Source organism: Lepidochelys kempii, chromosome 4 (assembly GCF_965140285.1).
Source record: "Lepidochelys kempii isolate rLepKem1 chromosome 4, rLepKem1.hap1, whole genome shotgun sequence".
Taxonomy (NCBI): domain Eukaryota; kingdom Metazoa; phylum Chordata; order Testudines; family Cheloniidae; genus Lepidochelys; species Lepidochelys kempii.
Window position 1 is genome coordinate 51109479 of NC_136383.1, and position 24637 is coordinate 51134115.

Here is a 24637-nt window from a genome sequence, read left to right on the forward strand (position 1 = left end):
AGAAGGGCAACAAATACGATTAGGGGTATGGAACAGCTTCCACAGGAGGAGAGATTAAAAAATCTGAGACTGTTCAGTTTAGAAAACAGAGGACGAAGGGGGGATATAATAGAGGTCGATAAAGTCATGAATGATGTAGAGACAGTAATAAGGAAGTGTTATTTACCCTTTTATGTAACACAAGAACCAGGGTTCACCCAATGAAATCAATAGGCAGCAGGTTTACAAACACAGGGAAATACTTCTTCACACAACACACAGTCAACCTGGTAACTCGTTGCCAGAAGATTTTATGAAGGCCAAAAATATAACTGGGTTCATAAAAGAATTATACAAGTTCACAGAGGATAGAGCCCTCAATGACTATTAGGCAAGATGGTCAGGAACACAACCTCATGCTCTGGGTGTCTCTAAGCCTCCAACTGCCAGAAGCTGGGAATAGATGACAGGGTATGGACCACTCAATAAAACTGCCCTGTTATGTTCATTCCCTCTGAACCATCTGGCACTGGCCATTGTCAGAAGAGAGGATACTGGGTTAGATGGACCATTAGTCTGACCCAGTATGGCCATTCTTATGTTCTTATTAAGTTAATGGCAGTCAATAAGAAAAAATTGTGAAATGGCAGGTTTGCTACAGATACTAGAGTCGCAAAGCACCTCAAAAAAGTAAGGCTGAGTAAGGCAAAGTAAAAGTAAAGGCAAAGTAAGGCAAAAGTAAGGCAAAGTAAAAGTAAGGCAAATTCTGAAAGCTGCTGTCATATTTAATGTTTTCGTTTAAGTTCCCATGAGGATTGATAGAAAGCACTTTCCAACAACTGTAGTAATTGAACTACTCAAAGATGCTTTCAGCTTTGGAAATACATAATTACCTAAGTATAAAACAACTCTAAATGGACATGAGAAAAAAACTACATCTCCTCCTAGGTATGGAGAAATTTGATTGCCTGCTTTTATGGATGACTTACAATCCTATTATCCTGGCTCTGGCATTAATACAAGTGTCTCAAGAGGCTCTAGTGTACTGCAAAAAAGTTGAGCAGTTACAGTGAAAATGACAATTGTTTCTAAACATCTCTCAATCTTTTACTGATTAACAAAGACATTACCAAGTATAAAGAGAGCAGAGCTGAAGATACAGTAGCTGATCACATACAAAAACTTAAAGTAGAAGAGATGACTGAATAAATGTTAGGTCTCGTTATCTTTTTCCAAATATTTATTTGTGATAAGTGCACTTCACAAAGCAGCTCACTTAGACCCCAGTTCAGCAAAGACCTTATATTTAAATGATTTGCTGAATTGGGGCTTTAGCTGGCATGTGATAGTAAGTGAATTGTAGATACACAATTACGTAACTTTATTGTCTTTTCAACTTTAGAAGTTCATATAAGTTATTTACCAAAATGATACTATTTCTGAGAAAACAGTAAAATAAACTCTCAGTTTTAAGATTTCCCTAAAATACTAAACACACCCAAGAAGTAAAACAAAAGCATCTGAAAAAATGTCACAAACCTCAATTTTAATCGAAAATGTTTATGTTACAGTATGGTAAGTAATGGGCTCAGGAAAAGAATTTTTAAGCTTTTTCTTCATGTTGTTATGGAGCTTCCAAATAGTGGCCTAGAGTATTCCCATTAGATCCATGCGTGCAGGGGGTCCTCAACTGCCACTGTAGCACCCATTTCATCCCCCTTGTCTGAAGCCTCTCTGTACAAGTCAGGGTCTGTGCTGGGGAAAGATCCAGAGACTGGACAGACCAAGGGAAGGAGTGGCAGGCTGGGAAAGGGCCAAGAGGAAGGGCATCATTTCCCTTCTAGTCCTCCAGAAAAGTGCTATAGGCACCACCACAACCTAGGTTCTGGGTGTATGCCCCGAGGCAGCCCTTAAGATGTCTCAGATAAGGTAAACAACATTTAATTATTCTTAAAGGAAACTGGAAATTCATAATAACCATCCCTATGCAAGCACCAATATTTCTGGTATTGTTACAATCTTCCCCAATCACACCAACACAAATCGTAGAATTATAGAAGATTAGGGTTGGAAGAGACCTCAGGAGGTCATCTAGTCCAACCCCCTGCTCAATGAAGGACCAACCCCAACTAAATCATCCCAGCCAGGGCTTTGTCAAGCCTGACCTTAAAAACCTCTAAGGATGGGGATTCCACCACCTCCCTAGGTGACTCATTCCAGTGGTTCACCACCCTCCTAGTAAAATAGTTTTTCCTAATATGCAACCTAGACCTCCCCCACTGCAACTTGAGACTATTGCTCCTTGTTCTGTCGTCTGCCACCACTGAGAACAGCCTAGATCCATCCTCTTTGGAAGCCCCCTTCAGGTAGTTGAAGGCTGCTAGCAAATCCCCCCTCACTCTTCTCTTCTGCAGACTAAATAAGACCAGTTCCCTCAGCCTCTCCTCGTAAGTCATGTGTTCCAGTCCCCTAATAATTTTTGTTGCCCTCCACTGGACTCTCTCCAATTTGTCCACATCTTTTCTGTAGTGTGGGGCCCAAAACTGGACGCAATACTCCAGATGTGGCCCCATCAGTGCCAAATAGAGGGGAATAATCACTTCCCTCAATCTGCTGGCAATGCTCCTACTAATGCAGCCCAATATACCATTAGCCTTCTTGGCAACAAGGGCACACTGTTGACTCATATCCAGCTTCTCATCCACTGTAATCCCCAGGTCCCTTTCTGCAGAACTGCTTCTTAGCCAGTCAGTCCCCAGCCTGTAGCGGTGCATGGGATTCTTCCGTCCTAAGTGCAGGACTCTGCACTTGTCCTTGTTGAGCCTTATCAGATTTCTTTTGGCCCAATCCTCCAATTTGTCTAGGTCACTCTGGACCCTGTCCCTACCCTCCAGCGTATCTACCTCTCCCCACAGCTTAGTGTTATATGCTAAAAGTACAGAGCACTTTGTTTGGAGACATTGTTAATTTCTGGACAGCCATCCTCTCCCTGGCTGTGTCTAAGGTGCATTAGAGACTTGGGTAACATTTTCAGGAGTGTGCAAGTGACATAGGCAGCTCAATCCCATTTTCAAACATGACTTAGGTGGTTAGGAGTCTATGTCTCATTAACTTGCACTGACACTTTAGCTCCTAAGCACATAGGTGCTGGAACTAGGGGTTGGGAGGGGGTGCTGTAGCATCCCTTGACTTGAAGTGGTTTCCATCATATACAGGGTTTACAGTTTGGTTCAATGGCTCTCAGCACCCCCACTATATGAATGGTTCCAGCACCCCTGCCTAAGCAGGTCAATCATGTTTGAAGATTGGGCTTAGGCTCTTAAGTAGAACTGGTCAAAAATTTTCGGATGGAACATTTTTCCACCAGAAAATGCTGCTTTATCAAAAATCAACATATTCTCCAGGAATGAGTCTTTTTTGACAAAATTCTGATGGAAACCTGCCTGCCAAGGGTTACCAAAACACGCCTGGTTTCCTGACAGCTCCCCTGTCTGGCTCCTCAGGAGCCCATTGGTGTGCTAACATGGAACCAGAAGCCTGGAAGCTCTGGAAGCTCCCAACTCCGTAGCAGCCTGGGCTTCCTCACTCCAGGGCAGCCTGCAAAGTGGGCTGCTGAAGAATCAGGGATTCCAGGGTCCCAAAGCTCCTCATTAGCCTGGGAACTCTGGCTCCCAGGATCCCCAAGTTGTGCAGTTCCTCACCTGGCAGGTTGTTGGGGTTCTGGGCAGCCTTGGAAACATTTCTAAAAACATTGAAATGAAATGGCCAAGTAAAAATTCCCATTCTGTGCGTAATGTCTACATCTCATTTTTCATTCTTTTTCAAAACAATTTTTTTTGAAGTTTCAGTATTTCCTGCAGAACAGGATTTTCCATCTTTGGACAGTTCTACTCCTAAATCACTTTGAAAGTTTTACCTTTATCCAGTAGCAGTTCCAGAAAAGAGGAGAAGGAGCCCTTCTATGTGCCCCATCCTGCTGCTGACCACCTGGGAGAACCCTTCCATGCAGAACCCTAGGATCCATCATGGGATTGGGAAAGCCTCACTCCTTATTCCAGTTCTCTTCCCACCTGAATGGAATTTCTGGATGCTCTCCTCTCCAGTGAAACCCATGGTAAACATTAAATGAGGTAAAGATGCTTTCTACCTGGTATTCTTTCCTGGTTTCATATCTCTTCCCCCACACATCACCACCATTATTTTTAGCTAGTTTATTGTTTCTCTCAGACAGCTGTTGTGAAATCTTCTAGATGGTTACAGTGCAGTGCATTCTTTTCATTGTAGACTGCTAATCAGCCATATGTCTTGACTTGTTCTGAAGTTAAGCCCAGATTTATGTGGATCCAACCGCCCACACGTTCTGGGGAAGTTGTGGGTCTGGATTTTGCAGTTCAGCATACACACATCCCAGTTTGTTTTAATGAAATGAACTAGTTCATATTTTTCCCATTTTGAAAAAATCCTTTGAGAGATTTTGGCCAGCTATGACCTGAGTTGTCACCTGGATCTGTAACCACACTGTCTGTTTATACTACAAGCAAAAACTCATTAAAAACAGATTCCCGTAACCTGGCCAGAAAGTTGTTTGATGGTTCAATTAGTTTGCAAGTCTGTCATTCAGCCCTGCAAATATCAGAAAGGTACAAATGAAACTACCATTTTAGATCAAATAATACATAGTTGTAAGATGAATACCTATGAAAATATGGAGACTCATGCTTACAAATGATGTGAGCAAATATACTGAAAAACACAGGAGACTTACCTTCATGGTGTAGTTCAACAGTAATTAAACTGCCAATACTAAAAATCAGCACATTTTATTTATTGATTTACAGCTGGTTATTGATAATGTGAACATACCTGTAAATAAAATGTTCCCTTAGGTTGTGCATATAGCATTAAAAAGCTATAATCCAAATTCTGTTTAGTTCTCCACCTAAACATAAACAACACATTCTGTTAAACTTTCTCTGGATTTCTCAATGGAGTCATCAGCATAATACTGGCATTAGAACACTGTAGTTATGCAGTCTATACTAGCAACTATTCCCACTCACTATTAAATGGATCAGACGAAAGCTAGTAAAAAAAAGTGTCTGATTCAAAATAAACTCAGTTTTAGAATTTCCTCTATGCACTGCACATAAACCAATTTACACATTTCAGGTGAACTAAACCACTCTTCTTGTTTTGTTATAAATAGTACCAGTCAACATACAGTTATAATTTATTGAGATTTCACCATGCAGTAAAATACAGTGCTTTTATGAGTCAACACAGAAGCAGGTCAACAAACTTAATTGTTATATTTAATAGTAAAATGTAAATTTTCCTCTACAAAGCAAACCATCTCATTTTACTATCAATAAAGTTGATATTTGTTAATCTGCAACAAGACTTTAAAGAAGCAGATTTATAAAAAGTGATAAGCAAAAAGATTTCCAGAAATTAATTACTGTAGTACATCTGATAGGCTCATGACTTTAATTATCAAATTCCATGTACCTGATACATTCCTGAACTAGGAATATTTTTACCTTTATTATCTTAGAGTATATATATATAATTTTCAGTACCTCATAATTTTGTTCAGCAGTAGAGATCAAAGAGGTGATCATTTCATACTTGTCACCAAATCTTTTTCAGGCAGTCTTTCCCATATAGTTTCAGTGGGGGCAATAATGCTTGTGTGAATAAGGAGAGTATGATTTTGCCATTCATTTAGTACTTAAGACCCTTTAATTAATCTGTTTCTCATTCTAAACATTTTCTAAACATTCCTTCTGAGAAGTGAGAGTCCCTTAAAATCCATCATGCTTACCAGAAGATAGTTAATTTACAAATGATCACCTGGGGCCAAAAGTTAAAAGGCGCTCAAGGTCAAATTAGAAAGTGCCCAGGCACCCAACGTGGGAAATTCCAATATTACAAAGTTTGTTTTCATCCCAAATTGGGAAAAAAGTGAAAATATCAAAATCTGAGTGAAACACAATTCCTCAAAAGGATTTAGAATTTAGATTTAGAATGATCAAAAATGGGACTATTCAGACATTCCTGAATTGAAACATTTCAATTTGGTTTGTGAAACTGATTGCAATGTTTCATTTTGCATCAATTCGACATTGAAAAGTGTCGACCTGAGCTACCATGGTGCCTCATGGGAGTTGTAGTTTGAGCACACCACGCCATCAGTCTCCTTTCTAGGCCATGTCCCCCAGTTGAACTGTATCTCCCAAGACTCATCACCATGATTCAACCAGAGAAGAGACTAACGTGGTTCATGGGAGATGCATCCAGCCAGAGAGGAGAACAGGGGCATGAGGCACCATGGCAACTCAGGCAGACACAGATCTGAACTGAAATTAAACATTCTGATTTGGTTTGACAAACCAAGGTATTTCCATTTGGGTCAATCCAACTTGAAATGAAATACTTAATTTCATTGTTACTGAGTAAAAATGGAAAAACTTTGGCAAAATCAAAATTTCCCATGAAAAATGTCAAATTTGTGGAAATTGCATTTTGATGAAAATTCCTAATCAGATCTATTGATATTAAATATTGTTTTTGCTTATTATTTTTGAAATTCCACAAAGCTTATTTATAAAAAAGAGTTCTTCCTTCACCTTATCTATAAAGGTTTGAGGATGACTGCAAAATCCAAATTATAGCGGTGCAATTCTAAGAATTTGGGCCTTGATGGGAGCAACTAGGAATATTCTACTCATGTGTACCAAATATATTTGCTCTCTAGAAAGAATGGGATTTAATTTAAAAAAAAGCAACCTGATTTCATTCATGTATGCAACATGCACTACTGTTCTCTTGCTATCATCTGTGTTGCTTCAAACTGGCAGCTCAGTGCTCTTGAGCATATGAATGTGGAGCCATGAAAGTTGTTGGTGACAATCTAAACTTATTTTTGGTCTACGAAAAACTGATTGGCTTCTGTAAATCAACCAGTTTCAGGTTATAGTTTCCTGTTAATGAATTTGAAGCAAGTGGGCCAGTGATACCACCAGGAGTTAGTAAAAAGGATTCATTATATTATATAGAAGTAACAACAAAAGTGAGGCCATCTATCAACATACTATTCTAATCTATATAAATCATCATCTGGCACTATATACTCAGTTTTAAACCTGTTGGATTTTTAGAAGCAGGAGAGAATGTTTTGCTCTCACTCTGAAGTTGATGGACACCGACAACAGCATTGGTTTCCACCATACTTATACTTGTATTAAATAAATTTTCCATGACCTTCTGCTTAAACTTACAGTGCTTTATCAATTTAAATACAGTGGACTATTTAAAGGAATTACTGCTGAACAAAATTCTTGGAAAGTTTTTACATAGCCTATCTTACCTTACTCTTTCCTTTGAGTCTCCAAATGTTTCCTTGAGATTGGAGAAGTCTGGGTAATAGGAAGCAAGAGGGGAAATAACCTCAAGAATGCCCGACTGCACTTCGTTAGGGAAGCTGTAAAGAAAAGATTAATAACTATGGGCTAAATCAACAAAAGGACTTAGACATTGCAACTGCCAGCATTTAGCACATTTAGGCACCTTGATGATCAGTGGAATCCTGAGCACCAAGTTATACAATGCATGGAGAAAGTTAGGCACCTAAGAATGGGATTCTTAGAAGCCAGGAAGCTGATCAGGACTTAAGCTAGCCAGTAGGAAATGCTGGGGAGAGGAGCAGGGACTAGGCCCCATGCTTCAAATGTAGTTAGGTGCCTAAGTGTGGGTCACAGGGAGGTGCCTATCTCCACTTGGAATTCACAGCCATGAACCCTTTCCTGGAGTTAGGTGCCTAGGTCAGGTCAGCCCTTTCTCACAAAAATTACCGAGAGAGAAAGAGAGAGAGAGAGACCACTCCACCACAGCCAATAGCCCAGAGGTTACAGCACTCACCTATGATATGGGAAACCTGTTTTTCAAATACCTACTCAGCCCAGTTTCGAGCAGGGATTCAAACTTGGATCTCCCATGTCAGTTCCCGAGTCACTGGGCTGTTGGGTATTCTGGGATGGGTATACAGACACACACACTCTCTCTCACTTGTTTCTTGATCTGCTTCCCCCCCGACTGTCTGGCATGCTCTGCGAATCCCTACCAGATCAGGCCCCACAGGTGAGACAGGCAGGGGAATAACTAGTTTGAGAATCCTGCTAGGTCTTAGACATCAGCTAGGGTGCCGAGCAGTCAGTGGAATCAGGATTCAGGTGGTTTTGTGCATGCCCACTGGCAAAAACTTAGATGCCTAAGGAATTTAAGTACCTACAGGTTTAGGCGGTAACTGACTGGACATTTTTAAGATCATAGTGGTGCCTAAAGGGGCAGTTAGGTATTTAAGAGCTTTTCTACACAATTGGATAATGCACTCAAAGGGGATGTGATTTCAAAACCACATTAATTGGTCTATGTAGACTCTGCTGGTATGCGCTAAACGTTCCCTTGTCTGCTTTGATATAGTGCTGTTTGAAACAGTACTATGTTAAAGCACACTGGGGAACCCTTAGATCTGCTAGTGCACACTACACGAGCCAATTAATACATGTACTTCAGAAATCACCCTCCCATACAGCTCATTACTCACCATGTAGACCAGCCCTAAAATTCCTTGTGGATCTAACTAGCCCTCAGGTGTTAATCCTGGCATAGGGATCTGTACAGGCAGTTCCTAACCCCACGTTCAATCCCAGACCATGTCTACATGGGCAAAAAGATGTGTTTTTAATAATCAAGCTAACTCAGTTGAATAAACTTAACTCAACTGAAAAGTATAATGAGGCTTGGTCTACACTTGAAAGTTTTACAGGAATAACCATTTTGGTTCAGACATTTTACTAAAATAATTAAACCGGTAATAGCCCTAATGTGGATGTAACTATACTGGTATAAAAGTGACCTATACTGGTATAGCTTTTCCCATATGGGATGGGGAATAACTATGTGCTAGAGAGTAGAGATGTCACACTTCATGTACACTCTTCATGAAGTCTTTGGCTTTCCTATGACACACTTTCTGCTGTGGAGCAGAAACAAAGGAACCTAGAACAGGACAGTAGCAGGCTACAGCCAGACAGTTGCAGGAAGTTTTACCACCTTATTTCTGTGCATAGTTTCCATTCTTAATAAAGGGTTATCTTCAAACTGGTCTGTTTGTTGGTAAAAAATGATTACCTTCCTTTGTATAGCTGTTCTTTGAAATGTGTTTTACATGTTCAGTTCCACTGTAGGTGACTCAGAAGAAAACACACACAGAGGTGAGTTTGGAATCTACCTGAACAGAGACTGTAAGACAACCCACCCGAAACTGGTATCATCTCTGGACTGATTGGCAATGGCATAATGAGAAGCAAAACTGTGGACTAATGACCAAGTGGCTGCTTTACAAATATCTACAATTGGCACTGGACCCAAGAAAGCTGCAGAAGCTGCCTGTCTGGTAAGAGAATGCACCAACACTCTAGTTGGCAGAATAGTATTAGCCAGTGGGTAGCACAAACATGCATGAAGTGGGACCTAGGATGAGATTTTCTGAGTGGAAACTGTTTGGCCTTTAGCTCTGTCTGCAACACTACAAACAACTGCGTAGAGGATCTAAAAGATTTCTTCCAGTCCATGTAGAAAGCTAAAACTCTTCTCACATCCAATGAGTAAGCTATTCTTCATCCCTATGTGCATGAGGTTTCGGAAAGAACAATGGAAAACAGATTGCTTGGTTAACATGAAAATCAGAGGCTACTTTCGTGAGAAATTTTGGGTGAGGACAGAGATAAACTTTATCCTTATGGAAAACTAGGGGGGTTCTGACAACTCGCCCACCCTTCTGGCTGAGGTAACTGCCATCAGAAATGATACCTTCATGGAAAGGTGAAGAAGAGAGCAAGTTGCCAGGAGCAAAAAGGGAGGTCCCATAATTTTTGCTAGAACTAAGTTCAGGTCCCCAGGAGAGACGGGGTCTCATACATATGGGCATAATCTGACCAAGTCCTTTAGGAAGTGGGTAATGATGGGGTTTGAAAAAAGATCTATCATCCACCAAGAAGTGGAAGGCCAGAATGACTGTCAGATGCACCCTTATAGAGCTAATAGCCAAACTCTGTTTTAGATCTAGCAGATAGTCCAGCACGAGGTCCAGGGGTGCCTGCTCTGGAGATGCACCTTTCGCATGACACCAAATGGAGAAATGCTTCTGTTTAGCCATGTAAGTGCTTCTAGTTGAGAGTTTTCTGCTATTCAGAAGCACTTCTTGAATGTCCTTCAAGCAGGACTTTCCAAAGGATACCAGCCATGAAGAATCCATGCTGTCAGATGAAAAGCTTGGAGGTTGGAATGGAGTCCCAGAAAATTACATCTAAATCCAATGGGAGAGACAGGGGAGGCTTGACTGACAAGGATATCAGGATCAAGTACCAGTGTCGATCACGCAATGCTGGTGCTACAAGGATGAGGTGAACACGGTCTTGTTTCACTTTGAAAACAACCATGGGAAGCAAAGGAATCAGGGGAAAAGCATATAAGAGAAATTTCTTCCAGGATAGAGAAAAGCATCTGTCAACAAGCCTGGACCAAGCCCGCCTTGGAAGCAGAACTGATGTAATTTTCTATTGATTCTTCTTGCAAACAGGTCCACTTGGGGAGTTCCCTGGAGCTGGAAGATGGACCTGGCCACATTTGAACGTCGTGAGCACTCATGGTGATCGGAGAAGGATTTGCTCAGCTTAACCACTAAAATGTTCTGTTTTTCAGGATGATAAGCAGCTCTGAGATGAACTGGGTTGGCTAAAAAGAAGTTCTAGAGGCATGCTGCCTCCTGGCACAGTTAGTTCAACTGTGCTTCTGCTTGTTTGTTTATGTAAAACATGGTCACCGAATTGTCGGTCAGAATTAACAATTTTTTCCCCCACTACATGGGGGAGGAAGACCAAGCAGGCTAGACATACCTCTCAACTCCCTGACATTTATGAGTCTTTTGAGGCTACCGAAGACCTTGAGTCTGCAGGGACCCCATATAAGTCCCCGAGCCCAGAAAAGACACATTAGTAGCAGGGGGAGAAAGGGAACCCCCATGCAAACTTTCTGAAGGTTCATCTACCAGTCTAGAAATGACAAAATTAACATTGGCACTCCAACCACTTTAGCCAAATGGTGATGACTCATGGCACACACTAATACTAGCCATGCCTGCAGCTTTCTGAGGTGCAATCTGGTGTGCTGAACTACATAGGTACATGCTGCCATGTGACCGAGAAGACTGAGGCAGCTGCATACTGTTGTGCAGCAGCATGCTCTCAGTTGCAGCACTAAATCCTGTAAAGTTTCTAACCTGGCTTGTAGTAGCAAGGCCATAACCTTTGTGGAGTCTAAGACTGCCCTGATTAATTCTTTTGTCTGTACCAGTTTCAGGATTGATTTGTCTCGATTTACTAAGAGCCCCAGCGCATCACATGTGGACAGGACAGTTGATAAACTGGATAGGTCTTGAGCCTTAGACCAACCTCTGATCAACCAGTCGTCCAGGTATAGGAATATATGAACACCTAATTTTCGTAGGTGAGTTGCTACGACTGCCATGGATTTTGTGAACACTCGGGGAGCAGCTGACAGACCACACACAAGCACTGTGAACTGATAATGGCACCCATTCACCACAAATCTGAGACACTTCCAATGGTCGTGATGTATTGTAACATGGAACTAAGCATCCTTTAAGTTGAGGGCAGCATACGAGTCCCCCTGCTCCAGGAAAGGAATAGTTGAAGCTAGGGTAACCATGTGGAATTTTATTTTCTTCAGGAATTTGTTCAACTGTCTTAGATCTAAAATAAGCCTGAGACCCCCTTTTGTCTTGGGGATCAGGAAGTAGTGGGAATAGAAGCCCTTCCCCTGAGGTACAAGGGGACTTCCTCTATGGCCCCTGCCAGAAGAAGAGATTGGACCTCCTGTTGAAGGGAAATCTTGTGAGAGTGGTCCCTGGAGAGGATTGGGGAAGGGGGTTGAGGGGTAGAAATTAACTGGTTGGCATACCCAGTTCCACTGTGCTTAAGACCCACCGGTCTGAAGTTACGTGGACCCAAGCATTTAGAAAGTGGGATAAGCGACTGGTAAACAAATGATGGCAAACAGAGGGAGTTATGGTGACTGGTACACTGTCCTTGACAAACCCATCAACATGCCTCTTTGGATGAGGCAGTTGGACAGGGTGAGCCCATTGATGCTTAGGAGGAGGGCAGTGGAGGGCATCTCCTATAACCTTTGCCCTTTTTCCTTGGCAGATCTTGAGATTGGGAAGCAAACCCTGGTGTCTCTATGGCTGCTGCAAATGAAACTGCTTTCTTTTCGCTGCTGGGATATAGATCACAAAGAATTTGAGTGTTGTCCTAGAATCCTTAAGGTTATGAAGCCTGCCATTTGTTTTTTCTGAAAAGAGGGAGGGATCTTTGAAAAGTACGTCTTGGATAGTCTGTTGGACTTCTAGAGATAGACCACAAGACTGCAACCACGTACACCTTCTCATAACAACACCTGATGCCATGGTTCAAGCAGCCAAGTCTGCACTATCTGAACTGTCCAGGACTGGAGGGCAGTCCTGCCGACCAGCTTACTCTCTTCAGCCATTACTGCAAATTCTTTTCTATAGCCCTCTGGTGGCTTATCTTGAAATTTCATGATGTTTCTCCCGGAGGGTGAAGTCATATTGACTCAGGAGAGCCTGTTGGTTTGCAATCCTTAGTTGTAGTCTTCCTGAAGAATAAAGCTTGCAACCAAACAGATCCAGCCTCTTTGAGTCTTTGCATTTTGGCATTGAAGCTTATTGTTCTTGTCTTTCCCACTCATTTGCAGCTCCCACCACAAGAGAACCCGGAGGAGATGAGAAAAAAAATGTTCATATCCCGTTATAGGGGACAAAGTACCTCCTCTCAACTTGTTTTACTGTCTGGGGCAAGGAGGAGGGTGCCTGCCAAAGGGCCTTGACTGGCTCCAAGAGGCTTCATTAATTGGTAGCACCACCTTGACTGGGGCCGCCGATACTAGGATGTCCACCAACATATGAAAGCTTTCATGAACCTTTTCTGCCTGAATGTCAAGTACAGAGGCCACTCTTTTTAAACTATCTTGATAAGCTCTGTGGTCCTTTGGCAGCTGTGAATCACTTGACAGCTCCACAGCCTCATCTGGTGATGAGGATGAAGATGCAACAAACATCTGAGATGGTGGTTGGTCTGTGGCTTGTAGCAGGGAGGGTGCCTGAGTGGCTTTTGGCCAGGGAATGATGCTCTCAGTACCAGTGCCTCCAGTGCACTCTCCATGACAGCAAGCAAGATGGTTGAGGGGAGGTCCTAGCCCAGCTGGGGGATGGGGGCAAGACCACACAGTGCCCATAATGGCCACTTATGTAGGCCCAGGACCTATCCTTGCCCAGGTGATTGACCCTTAGGAGGACACCAATGCTGGGGCTGCTGCATGGCGCAGGGTCCCAATGACTCTGATGGAGGGCATGTTCTCCATCCTGGGTGGGAAATAGAGGACCTCACCTCTGAGTTGGGGAAGAAGAGTCAGATGCTTTTGATGGTGAAGATGCAAATCCAGATGGGACTTGTGAGAAATAGCCTCATCCCAGGGATGGCGGTACTGGGGAAATCATGGGAGGTGACTACACAGGCTTTTGTGGAGGTTTGGGTAGTGGCACCATCGGATCTCGATCTGGACAGGCATGAACCATGGGCATCCATATTGGCTGTGGACCTTCCCCTGCCAGTGATACAAGTACTGAGAGGCTAAACAAGTCTCTTGTGGCTGCATACTCTGGTAACCTCTCCAGGGTTCTTGGGATCAGCGCTGTCTTTTGGCTCCATTAATGTCTTTCAGGAGATGGCCTTGACAGACCTAGCACAAACTCCAGAGGTGGCAATCCCCTCTTGGGAGGAGAGGAGTGTCTCTTCTGAATGTTTTTTCAGGTTTCTACCTCTAACTGATGCAACCAAGCTAAGGAACCACACCTGAGGAAGGCCCAAGCCTTTTCTTCACACCTGGAGAACAGTCCTGAGGAGCCACAGACATCTCCAGTGGAATGCTCCATACCATAATTGATGAACTTGGGTGCTTGCCATGTGTGAAGACTCTGATGGGGGTCAAAGTGCTGCCTCCATAAGCGAGCACTTAGCCTCACTGCCTTATCTTTTTTTGAACAGCATTTGAATTCTTTGCAAATATGACATTTGTCACTAGCATAGGATTCCCCCAAACATTTCAAGCAGGCCGGGTGTGGGTCACAGACTGGCATGGGTTTTGCAAGGCCCGGCAGGACTTAAACCCTGGCAAACACAGCATCATTCCAGTACTGTTCCCAGTATTGAAAGATAAAAAGCGATCAAATGAGACCAAAAATGGGAACCTAAGTACAGTAAAAGCTGTGTTATTCAGCACTTTATCAATCAGAAAGCTCTATAAACCAGTATTTCTGATATTCAGTGGGGTTGCTAGGTGTCTGGTTTTCGACCAGAATGCCCGGTCGAAAAGGGACCCTGGCGGCTCTGGACAGCACCACACACTGGGCCATTAAAAGTCTGGTTGGCACAGGGCCAGCAGACTCCCTACCTGGCTCCGCGTGGCTCCCTGCTGCTCCTAAGTGGAGGAATGGCCATGGGGGCTCCGTGATCTGCCCTCGACCCAAGTGCTGACTCCGCAGCCCCCACTGCTGGGAACCGCAGCCAAAGGGAGCTACGGGGCAGCGCCTGTGGGAGGAGGCAGCGTGCAGAGCCGCCTGGCTGTGCCGCCATCTAGGAGCTGCAGGGACATGTTGCTGCTTCCGGGGAGCTGCCCAAGGTGGGCGCCACCTGAATCCGGCACCCCGAAACCCCTCCCACCCCCAACCCCTGCTACTGAAATTTTGCAACTTACCTAAAATAACATTGAGGGTGAGAAATCGCTTCTTGAAACCAGTCTCTTTAAGATCTTAAGCTTAGTATGCGTGGTTTGTTTTATTTGCTCAGTAATCCGCTTTGTTCTGTTTGCTATCCCTTATAATCACTGAAAATCTGCCTTTTATAGTTAATAAATTTGTTTTGCTTATTATTAAATCCAGTTTGTGCAATTTCTAACGGGGCCAGGGGGAAAGAAGTAGTGCATATCTCTCATCACATTGAGGGAGAGGGTGAATTTTTATGAGCTTGCGCAGTGCAGATCCTCCTATACAGCACAAGTCAATATACCTTTGGGTCTGCACTCCAAGGGAAGTGAGCACCTGAGTGCTGGGCAAGTCCCTTAAACTGAGTCTTCCCAGAGCTGATCTCAATGTCTGTGTCTTTCTGCAGCTGGGTGTGGCCCTGTCTTTGTGTGTTCTAGAGCAGGTTTAAGAGCCTGCCTCAGCAAGACAGAGTAAAGGGGGCCCATGCTGGTGGAACAGGCGGGCTCAGTGGTATCCCAGTACATCAGGTGGCACAGTGCATTACAGATCCATCCTGTCATTCAGTTCCAGTTTCCGGATGTAGTTATTATCGATTATATTCTTTGTCATTCAACTGCCTTTCCACTCTGTATCCTCCTTGCATTTAATTGTTCTTCTTTAGTGAGTAAAGGTTGATACTTAAAACACAGCATCAACAATGCAATGTTTTTCACAATCAGCTAACGTAGCTGCAGTCAATATTCCATTTAAATGGGCAATTCAAGCACTTGTCCCTTTCAAGCGAAGACTTTCAGTTTTTCAAGTGTTACTAAACATTTACCAGAGAGTAGGATAAGAGCAAGCAAAATTACAGTGAAATCTCAGCCTGAGCTTATTTCTTCATAACAGTCACACTTGAATTCAGTCTTTCAAAGTCTTTTCAAAATTACTTCATACTGAATCGCAATATAGATAACTGAATTAGTGCATTTCATTGAAGTAGATTGCTATCCAAAATCTGTGGCCCTTAAAAAAAGAAGAACTGCTACCCAAACTATCAAACAAAGACACCTAGAAAATGTCACAGATCTCAGCACAGATAGCTATAGATTTTAGGGGACTGAGGTCAATGGGGACAGTGTATGAATACAAAGGTGCTTTGGATTGCACTATTAATTCCTTGGAAAGCAGGCTCACATTGAAGAAAATTAACGTATGTTTCAAAGGTTAGAATGCAACCTAAAAGCATTGAATTATGAAATGTGAGTAATGGCACCATTTCAGCAAATTTTAATTTTGTAGTTCATTGTTGAAACGCTGCAACTTTTCAGGTAAAACTGATTAGCCATTAGCCATACAATAGGTCCTGAGGGAGGACTTACCTGGTTCTAACACTTTCTGCAATACTGTTAACATACTCTGCATTCACCTAGAGAAGTAAAGAACAAAAAAGTATCTAACACACTCCTTCCTTTTACCCAATTTAATATTTTCATTAACTTCCAGTCTAACTGATATAAGTATACACAGAAAACACTTCACTGCCTAATTTTTTAATTCTAGGCAAGAGTAATTATATCAGTGTTCCTACAACTAAATATTGTTGTGTTACCCAGGCATCTGAATTTATATTATAAATCATAGATGCTTCATTTGTGTGTAAATTATTTGTGTGTGGACTATATACAGGTTCTCATCACTTTAGTAAGAGAGAGATCACAGATTTGTGGCAATCTGTCTACAGCCTCTAGTTGTGAGGACTAAATTTAGTATGCCCCTCTGATCCTGTTCTCAGTAAAGAGGTCATTTGGATTAATCATCAAAATAATCACTAACTTTTATTAACCTGATCCGGTTGTTGGTGAGAAAACTCACCTGTGCAAACTTTCCTTGCCTAGGGCTATCCATATCCAAAGTTTTAAACAGGAGATTGCTCCTCATTTAACTAACTGCTGGCATTTAGCCTGGAAATTAGAATGTCAGTTTTTGCTCATTATTGCTGCCCCATACAACTAGCAGTTTTAGTATGGAAAATTCAGGCTTTAACTAAATGAAAATCTAACACTGCTTAAAGGTGTTGTCCCTTTGGAGATGTAGGGGTCATTCTGTCAGTTTAGGATTGGTTTTTAAAAAGTTATAGCCAAGCTTCATCACAAGATATACATTAAAACAGCAATAAGTCAAGAATACATAGCTGTTGAGGGTTGCCAAGAGAAAGCTACTTCAACAACCGTGTTACCCACTTACAGACATGATACTACTTAGAGTTACCCATGATGCAAGCATTTGTGAACCTGATCCCCAGAAGCTTCAACGACTAATAAAGCTACTGTGCCCAAAGCCACTTCACTCCGTTTAAATTGGGAAATTACACCAAATTAGAAAGTGACCCTGAGGATTCCTGGGGAGAGACTCCACCCTTCCTACCCTACACTACTCTGGCCTGGCCCTTTTACACTGCTACAGCAGCATAAAGAGACAAGAAAAAATCTTTAGCTGGCTGGTGGGCAATTCCTTTGCTACAGGCACTATGCAAAGCTGCTGTAACAGCCTTACATAGGACCCTCTCAAGCTCCTTCACTGGAAGCATGCTGGGGGAGGGGGCAGAACTTAAAGCAATCTTAGCCCTGGTCTACACTAGGACTTTAGGTCGAATTTAGCAGCGTTAAATCTATGTAAACCTGCACCCGTTCACACGATGAAGCCCTTTATTTCGACTTAAAGGGCTCTTAAAATCGATTTCCTTACTCCACCCCTGACAAGTGGATTAGTGCTTAAATCGGCCTTGCCGGCTCGAATTTGGGGTACTGTGGACACAATTTGACGGTATTGGCCTCCGGGAGCTATGCCAGAGTGCTCCATTGTGACCGCTCTGGACAGCACTCTCAACTCAGATGCACTGACCAGGTAGACAGGAAAAGAACCGCGAACTTTTGAATCTCATTTCCTGTTTGGCCAGCGTGGCAAGCTGCAGGTGACCATGATGGAGTCCCAGAATCGCAAAAGAGCTCCAGCATGGACTGAACGGGAGGTACAGGATCTGATCGCTGTATGGGGAGAGGAATCCGTGCTATCAGAACTCCGTTCCAGTTTTTGAAATGCCAAAACCTTTGTCAAAATCTCCCAGGGCATGAAGGACAGAGGCCATAACAGGGACCCGAAGCAGTGCCGCATGAAACTTAAGGAGCTGAGGCAAGCCTACCAGAAAACCAGAGAGGCGAAGGGTCCGCTCCGGGTCAGAGCTCCAAACATGCCGCTTCTATGATGAGCTGCATGCCATTTTAGGGGGTTCAGCCACCACTACCCCAGCCGTGTTGTTTGACACCTTCAATGGAGATGGAGGCAGCAGGAAGCAGGTTTTGGGGACGAAGATGATGATGATGATGATGAGGTTGTAGATAGCTCACAGCAAGCAAGCGGAGAAACCAGTTTTCCAGACAGCCAGGAACTGTTTCTCACCCTGGACCTGGAGCCAGTACCCCCCGAACCCACCCAAGGCTGCCTCCTGGACCCGGCAGGCGGAGACGGGACCTCCGGTGAGTGTACCTTTTAAAATACTATACATGGTTTAAAAGCAAGCATGTGAAAGGATTAATTTGCTCTGGCATTCGCGGCTCTCCTGGATGTACTCCCAAAGCCTTTGCAAAAGGTTTCTGGGGAGGGCAGCCTTATTGCATCCTCCATGGTAGGACACTTTACCACTCCAGGCCAGTAACACGTACTCGGGAATCACTGTACAACAAAGCATTGCAGTGTATGTTTGCTGGCGTTCAAACAACATCCGTTCTTTATCTCTCTGTGTTATCTTCAGGAGAGTGAGATATCATTCATGGTCACCTGGTTGAAATAGAGTGCTTTTCTTCAGGGGACACTCAGAGGAGCCCGTTCCTGCTGGGCTGTTTCCCTGTGGCTGAACAGAAATGTTCCCCGCTGTTAGCCACAGGGAGGGGAGAAGGTTGAGGGGATAGCCAGGCGGTGGGGGGAGGCAAAATGCGACCTTGTAACAAAAGCACATGTGCTATGTATGTAATGTTAACAGCAAGCTTTACCCTGAAAGAGTGTAGCCACTGTTTTATAAAATGTATCTTTTTAAATACCGCTGTCCCTTTTTTTTTCTCCACCAGCTGCATGTGTTTCAATGATTACAGCATCTTCTCCTTCCCAGAGGCTAGTGAAGATTAGAAAGAAAAAAAAACGCACTCGTGATGAAATGTTCTCTGAGCTCATGCTGTCCCTCCCACACTGACAGAGCACAGACGAATGCGTGGAGGCAAATAATGTCAGAGTGCAGGAAAGCACAAAATGACCGGGAGGAGAGGTGGCGGGCTGAAGAGAGGGCTGAAGAGAGGGCTGAAGCTCAAATGTGGCAGCAGTGTGATGAGAGGAGGCAGGATTCAATGCTGAGGCTGCTGGAGGATCAAACCAGTATGCTCCAGTGTATGGTTCAGCTGCAGCAAAGGCAGCTGGAGCACAGACTGCCACTACAGCCCCTGTGTAACCAACCGCCCTCCTCCCCAAGTTCCATAGCCTCCACACCCAGACGCCCAAGAACGCGGTGGGGGTCCTCCAGCCAACCAGCCACTCCACCACAGAGGATTGCCCAAAAAACAGAAGGCTGGCATTCAATAAATTTTAAAGTTGTAAACTTTTAAAGTGCTGTGTGGCATTTTCCTTTCCTCCTCCACCACCCCTCCTGGGCTACCTTGGTAGTCATCCCCCAATTTGTGTGATGAATGAACAAATGATGCATGAATGTGAAGCAATGACTTTATTGCCTCTGCAAGCGGTGATCGAAGGGAGAAGGGGAGGGTGGTTAGCTTACAGGGAAGTAGAGTGAACCAAGGGGAGGGGGGTTTCATCAAGGAGAAACAAACAGAACTTTCACACCGTAGCCTGGCCAGTCATGAAACTGGTTTTCAAAGCTTCTCTGATGCGTACCGTGCCCTCCTGTGCTCTTCTAACCGCCCTGGTGTCTGGCTGCGCGTAACCAGCAGCCAGGCGATTTGCCTCAACCTCCCACCCTGCCATAAACGTCTCCCCCTTACTCTCACAGATATTGTGGAGCACACAGCAAGCAGTAATAACAGTGGGAATATTGGTTTCGCTGAGGTCTAAGCGAGTCAGTAAACTGCGCCAGCGCGCCTTTAAAGATCCAAATGCACATTCTACCACCATTCTGCACTTGCTCAGCCTGTAGTTGAACAGCTCCTGACTACTGTCCAGGCTGCCTGTGTACGGCTTCATGAGCCATGGCATTAAGGGGTAGGCTGGGTCCCCAAGGATAACTATAGGCATTTCAACATCCCCAACAGTTATTTTCTGGTCTGGGAATAAAGTCCCTTCCTGCAGCTTTTGAAATAGACCAGAGTTCCTGAAGATGCGAGCGTCATGTACCTTTCCCGGCCATCCCATGTTGATGTTGGTGAAACGTCCCTTGTGATCCACCAGAGCTTGCAGCACTATTGAAAAGTACCCCTTGCGGTTTATGTACTCGGCGGCTTGGTGCTCCGGTGCCAAGGTAGGGATATGGGTTCCGTCTATGGCCCCACCACAGTTAGGGAATCCCATTGCAGCAAAGCCATCCACTATGACCTGCACATCTCCCAGGGTCACTACCCTTGATATCAGCAGATCTTTGATTGCGTGGTCTACTTGCATCACAGCAGCCCCAACAGTAGATTTGCCCACTCCAAATTGATTCCCAACTGACCGGTAGCTGTCTGGCGTTGCAAGCTTCCACAGGGCTATTGCCACTCGCTTCTCAACTGTGAGGGCTGCTCTCATCTTGGTATTCATGCGCTTCAGGGCAGGGGAAAGCAAGTCACAAAGTTCCATGAAAGTTCCCTTACGCATGCGAAAGTTTCGCAGCCACTGGGAATTGTCCCAGACCTACAACACTATGCGGTCCCGCCAGTCTGTGCTTGTTTCCCGAGCCCAGAATCGGCGTTCCACAGCATGAACCTGCCCCATTAGCACCATGATGCATGCATTGGCAGGGCCAATGCTTTCGGAGAAATCTGTGTCCATGTCCTGATCACTCATGTGACTGCGCTGACGTCGCCTCCTCGCCCGGTATCGCTCTGCCAGGTTCTGGTGCTGCATATACTGCTGGATAATGTGTGTGGTGTTTAATGTGCCCCTAATTGCCAAAGTGAGCTGAGCGGCCTCCATGCTTGCCTTGGTATGGCATCTGCACAGAAAAAAGGCGCGGAACGATTGTCTGCCGTTGCTCTGACGGAGGGGTGATTGACGACATGGCTTACAGGGTTGGCTTACAGGGAATTAAAATCAAGAAAGGAGGTGGCTTTACATCAATGAGTATTTCAGGCAGGACTTCACAGAGGGTTCCAATAAGAAATGGTGCACCTAAGTAATTGTTCTTATTGGAACAAGCAGGTTGGTCTGGCCTCTGATTGATACATGGCTAGATTTACCTCGCTGCACCTTCTCTGTGAGTGACTGCAGTGTGACCTAGAGGAATGAGTCCCCTAGACGGGGAAGAGGGGGAAGCAAATGAGTACAAAACAAATCTGGTCTATTTCTTGTTTTGATCCACTCCATCTATCTTTTACATCTTTGGCTGGCAGAAGACGGTGCAGTAGGACTGCTAGCCATCCTCATCTCTTGCCTGCCTGGCAGAAGATGGTACAGTAGGACTGTTAGCAATCCATATCGCCTGCCTGCTCACCATAAGACGGTTCAATAGGACTGACTGCAGGACTAAAGAGAATGACCTGGTCAAGTCACTCCAAATTTAATCCCTGCGCACATGTCTGCCCAGGCGCTCCTGGCCGACGTGGCCAGGAGCACCTCGGACATGATGATGATGGCTACCAGTCGTACTGTACCAGTCTGCTGCCACAAGGCAATGGGTTGATGCTGCTGTGTAGCAATGCAGTACCACGTCTGCCAGCACCCAGGAGACATACGGTGATGGTTACCTGAGCGGGCTCCATGCTTGCCGTGGTATGGCGTCTGCACAGGTAACTCAGGAAAAAAGGTGCAAAATGATTGTCTGCCCTTGCTTTCACGGAGGGAGGGAGGGAGGGAGGGAAGGAACTGGGGCCTGACGATATGTACCCAGAACCACCCGCGACAATGTTTTAGCCCCATCAGGCATTGGGATCTCAACCCAGAATTCCAATGGGCAGTGGAGACTGCTGGAACTTTTGGATAGCCACCCACAGTGCAACACTCCGGAAGTCGACACTTGCCTCGGTACTGTGGAAGCACTCCGCTGAGTTAATGCACTTAGAGCATTTTCTGTGGGGACGCACACACTCAAATATATAAAACCGATTTCTAAAAAAACAACTTCTATAAATTCGACCTAATTTCGTAGTGTAGACATACCCTTAGCCTCCCACCCTCTGGGCTGTATCTGTGTGTGCTGCACCTCTTGGAGGTGCAGCACATAATTGCACACCTCTTAAATAACATGGTGTTAAATGTAATTTATCACTCAGTGTATGGAGGGATTGTCTTAATTAATACTGTGTCAGCTGGTCAAGGCTAACTCTAGTGTGAACCTAGTATTTCTACTTCTGCCCTTCACCGGGGTCCACCAAAGAGGCAACTTTAATTCCCACTGAAGAGCCATCGGAGCTCCACCAGCAGGAGTCACAATGGAGTAACTGAATTGGTATATTCCCCAGTTGTCCTGGCCTCCTCTCCTTTACAGCAAGTATTACTCACTTTTACCTCAGGGGTGGCATATTATTGCCTACCCCTCATAAGTAGCTTCTTTATGCCACTGTAACCTAGACCCCTTGCAGGGCAAGGCCCTCTACCAGGACTTATACCACTGTAAAACAGTCTAAATTTACTGGCTTATTTTCTAGTCTAGCTAAATTTACAATTTAATTTTAAAAATTAAACTATCATAGTGATCTGGACCAGAAAGAGACATCAGGATCCTATTTAAGCTGATAAGGTGAAGTGTGATCTAGGTATTATTTATAGTTTGAACAGTTATAAATGTGGTTAACTAAATTAGTACACTTTATTTTACATTTAATAAATAAGTGGAAACTAGCCGTTAAAGAATGCATAAAGACAGCTAGATTGTGAGAGCGGATGTGGGTCCCCAACCATCACCATCTGTCTGCAAAGAGTTGCTAAATAATGCACTTTTATTAGGTGTATTTCATAGCTATAGTTCTTTCACCATAAGAACAAGAGATTCAGGGAGAGGAAAATTCCCAGTTACCTGAAACAACCTAATTTATGCACATCATTTTCAAACAAGAGCTATTATGTTTTGTAGATTTTATAACCACAGTATTTATTTTTCTCTGAAAAACTGTCACTTCACATGCAATCTGCTAGAGCGTCAGAGCATCTTGTAAAATACTCATAATCCTAAATAGCTGACAAATACCTCTATTTCTTTCAAATTAAGGTAATAAGCTCATCTTTTGTCAGATTCTATGGACTTTTGTGGATGACAGTTTTCAACTCCTTTCATTCTGAGAATAGAATACTTTGTGTTAAGAGACAAAAATGAATCCACATGATTTTATTTGAAGGAGATGTGACTGCAAGCAGAGCAAGGGTGCCTGTGAATATAATGTGAGAGTTGTTACCTGTATAATCTTTTTTTCACAGTTCTTTTCCAGACACGACCAAGGCACTGACCACTACACAAGTCCTAATAGGCACAAAGTTTGGGAATTTTATGACTGCCAACATCATTACAAAGGAATACAGTATGTCAGCTTCTAGCATGTAATTAAATAGGATTCCATGCAAATTCTTGACCATGTTATCGGTCCTTTATTGAAAAGTAGGGATATTTTCCCATATTTCAACTGCATGGAGAAATCCTTCCAAAAGCAATGATGATCAGTAAATGGAAGTGCTTCATACACTACTGTACTCACACATAGATTCCTATATTGTCTCTTTATTAACATAAATACACCTGTTCATACTAACTTACCTCTGCTACAAAGATAACCACTACGCAATCATTCTTCTGCTCTGCAGACATCTCATAGAAGAGAGAGTTCAACGTGCCCAGCAGATAACTTTGTTTTCCCCTTTTCACAGTAGGAATACCCATCACCAGGGAGACTGCAAACAGAAATTAAAATAATTTCATCTCAAGTCAAATAGAGGCTATTTAGTGAGTTTTTGCAATTTTATATGATAAAAATAACACACAGAAAAGGGACCATCATAAATAGGAACTTCAATAGACTGATCAACAAGTTAATGTTTCTGCAGAGTTTTGACAGGGTATGAACTGCCATATGGCATGGGATATATTGTGTGTCATGACCATAAATTAGGTTGGAGACATTTTCATTTGTACGCTATAGGCACTGGGTCTACATTACATAGCTGTTAAGCAGTTTTGAGGACTCTGACCGTGTTTACACGGGGATCTTACATTGATCTACTTTGTGCACTCTGAGTGCAACAATTAAATATATCCAACCAAAGTGTGTATACACCATTTTGTTTTGTTGGCTTAAGGTACTTTCCTTTATAATCATTGCATCCACACAGCTCCAAGTTTGTTTGAATGAATTGCTCAGCACTCTGATCTGTGATTTTTCTTTTGGTGCATTCTGGAATGACTACGAGAAAGTACAGAAATTTCTGTAATTGGGGGGCTCAAACTAACAAATCCCCATGATTCCTCTCCTGGCACCCTTTAAATTTGACAGAGCCATTTTAGAACTGCTGTCAAACAGAACGGAAGACAAACTGCTGAACACTGCAATCATAAGTCATTACAACAGAGGTGTG

The 24637-nt window shown here is 43.6% G+C and overlaps 1 protein-coding gene across 5 annotated transcripts in view; it reads right to left on the reverse strand.

The window, feature by feature from the left end:
• MGAT4D (MGAT4 family member D) overlaps nucleotides 1-24637 on the reverse strand; it is a 118094-nt gene that overhangs the window by 32496 nt on the left and 60961 nt on the right. For 4 of the 5 annotated variants that reach the window (XR_012158574.2, XM_073341190.2, XM_073341192.2 and 1 more), the window contains 4 exons: nucleotides 23823-23956; nucleotides 23467-23531; nucleotides 7349-7462; nucleotides 4843-4918 (listed from right to left, as the gene is read on the reverse strand). Coding sequence is in view for 4 of the 5 variants with exons in the window: in XM_073341190.2 (XP_073197291.2) it covers nucleotides 4843-4918; nucleotides 7349-7462; nucleotides 23467-23531; nucleotides 23823-23956 (389 nt within the window). In the remaining variant the exon portion in view is untranslated. Of the gene's footprint in view, nucleotides 1-4842; nucleotides 4919-7348; nucleotides 7463-16263; nucleotides 16311-23466; nucleotides 23532-23822; nucleotides 23957-24637 lie in introns of all 5 variants that reach the window. The other variant, XM_073341191.2, reaches the window with a different exon arrangement.